General features: G+C 48.7%; 1 protein-coding gene across 1 annotated transcript; it reads left to right on the forward strand.

Moving 5' to 3' along the window:
• Window positions 1-260: 260 nt before the first annotated feature.
• Window positions 261-873, forward strand: LOC105511261 (TRPM8 channel-associated factor 2). Its single transcript, XM_011941393.1, is given in 6 exon segments — window positions 261-310; window positions 312-500; window positions 502-566; window positions 569-613; window positions 616-670; window positions 672-873. Coding segments are annotated over 6 exon segments (606 nt in total).
• The last annotated feature ends 288 nt before the right edge of the window (window positions 874-1,161 follow it).

The raw sequence follows: 1,161 nt of genomic DNA on the forward strand, positions 1-1,161 counted from the left end.
GTTGGTGGAGCTAAGGAAAGAATAAGAGGTGATATCTGCATAGTAAAAATAAATCAAGAGAGTGAAACTTCTTAGAAATTGTACTTATGAAGAGTTCTAGAGTCTGGGAAATCAAGCAAGGTAACTACATATAACCTCTATGAGTCTGGCGATAAGCTCTATCAGGCATGGCTCTGTAAGAACAAGGGTAACTTGCATTTATCCATTTGCTTGTCGTTCATTCATTCACCGTACTTTCCTTTGCAGCAGCTGAGAGAACCATGGCGACAACTCCCACTGCTGCTTTCAGGGCCCTCATGGATGGAGTGACAAGATCTCCCCAGAGTCCCCGTCCCCAGTGAACTCCATATTGGAGAGTCTACCTTCCCCGTGATGGTGAATGACAAGGGCCAGGTGCTCATTGCTGCCTCCTGCTACGGCCAAGGCTGCCTCGTGGTTGTGTCCCATGAGGGCTACCTGTTGCATGCTGGCTTGGCTCCATGTCTCCTCAATACAGTGAGCTGACTGTCCTTGTTCCGGGGATCCCGTAGGAGTGCACCCATCCTTGGCAGCACTAGGAAATGTCGTGCAGACTGTGGTGTTGAGGCACAGATTGATCCAGAACCAGGACTGCCCTGGGGGTTTACGGCATCAGTGCCTTTGATGACACCATGACTGCAACGCTGATCCAGTCTGGGACATGGAAGGGGCTTACTTATCCGGGGCCGGGCCTGGTACTGGGTCAGCAAGCTTGGCCATGACAAGGTGCTGTCCAGGTTCCTTGGGATCAAGATGACAAGTTTGACTGGAGTGTACTTCCCTGACACCTGTGGGGACAGAGAGCGCTTCAAGGTCTCTTAAGAAGGTTCCAAGATCCCACTCCATGTCAGGTGAGTGTCTATTCCCCCATTAGGGAGTCTGACTCAGGATAAACAACAGAGTTGGTTTCCCTTGTCAACGAGCTTCCATTTCAATACAGATTGTTTTTAACTTAGTTTGGAACCACCACAAATCAAAAGCAGGATGACTAAAAGGCACCAAGACACAAGAGAGACTGGGCCCTCACTGCCACTCCCTCCTGTGCCCAAAGCTGAATAGAAAAGCTTGTCTTACTCACCACTCTATTTCCTTGCCTAGTGCCTGGAACATGAAGTGTTTATCAATATTTCTTAAATAAATGAA

The sequence above is a fragment of the Colobus angolensis genome, unplaced genomic scaffold (assembly GCF_000951035.1).
Source record: "Colobus angolensis palliatus isolate OR3802 unplaced genomic scaffold, Cang.pa_1.0 Scaffold2, whole genome shotgun sequence".
Classification (NCBI taxonomy): Eukaryota; Metazoa; Chordata; class Mammalia; order Primates; family Cercopithecidae; genus Colobus; species Colobus angolensis.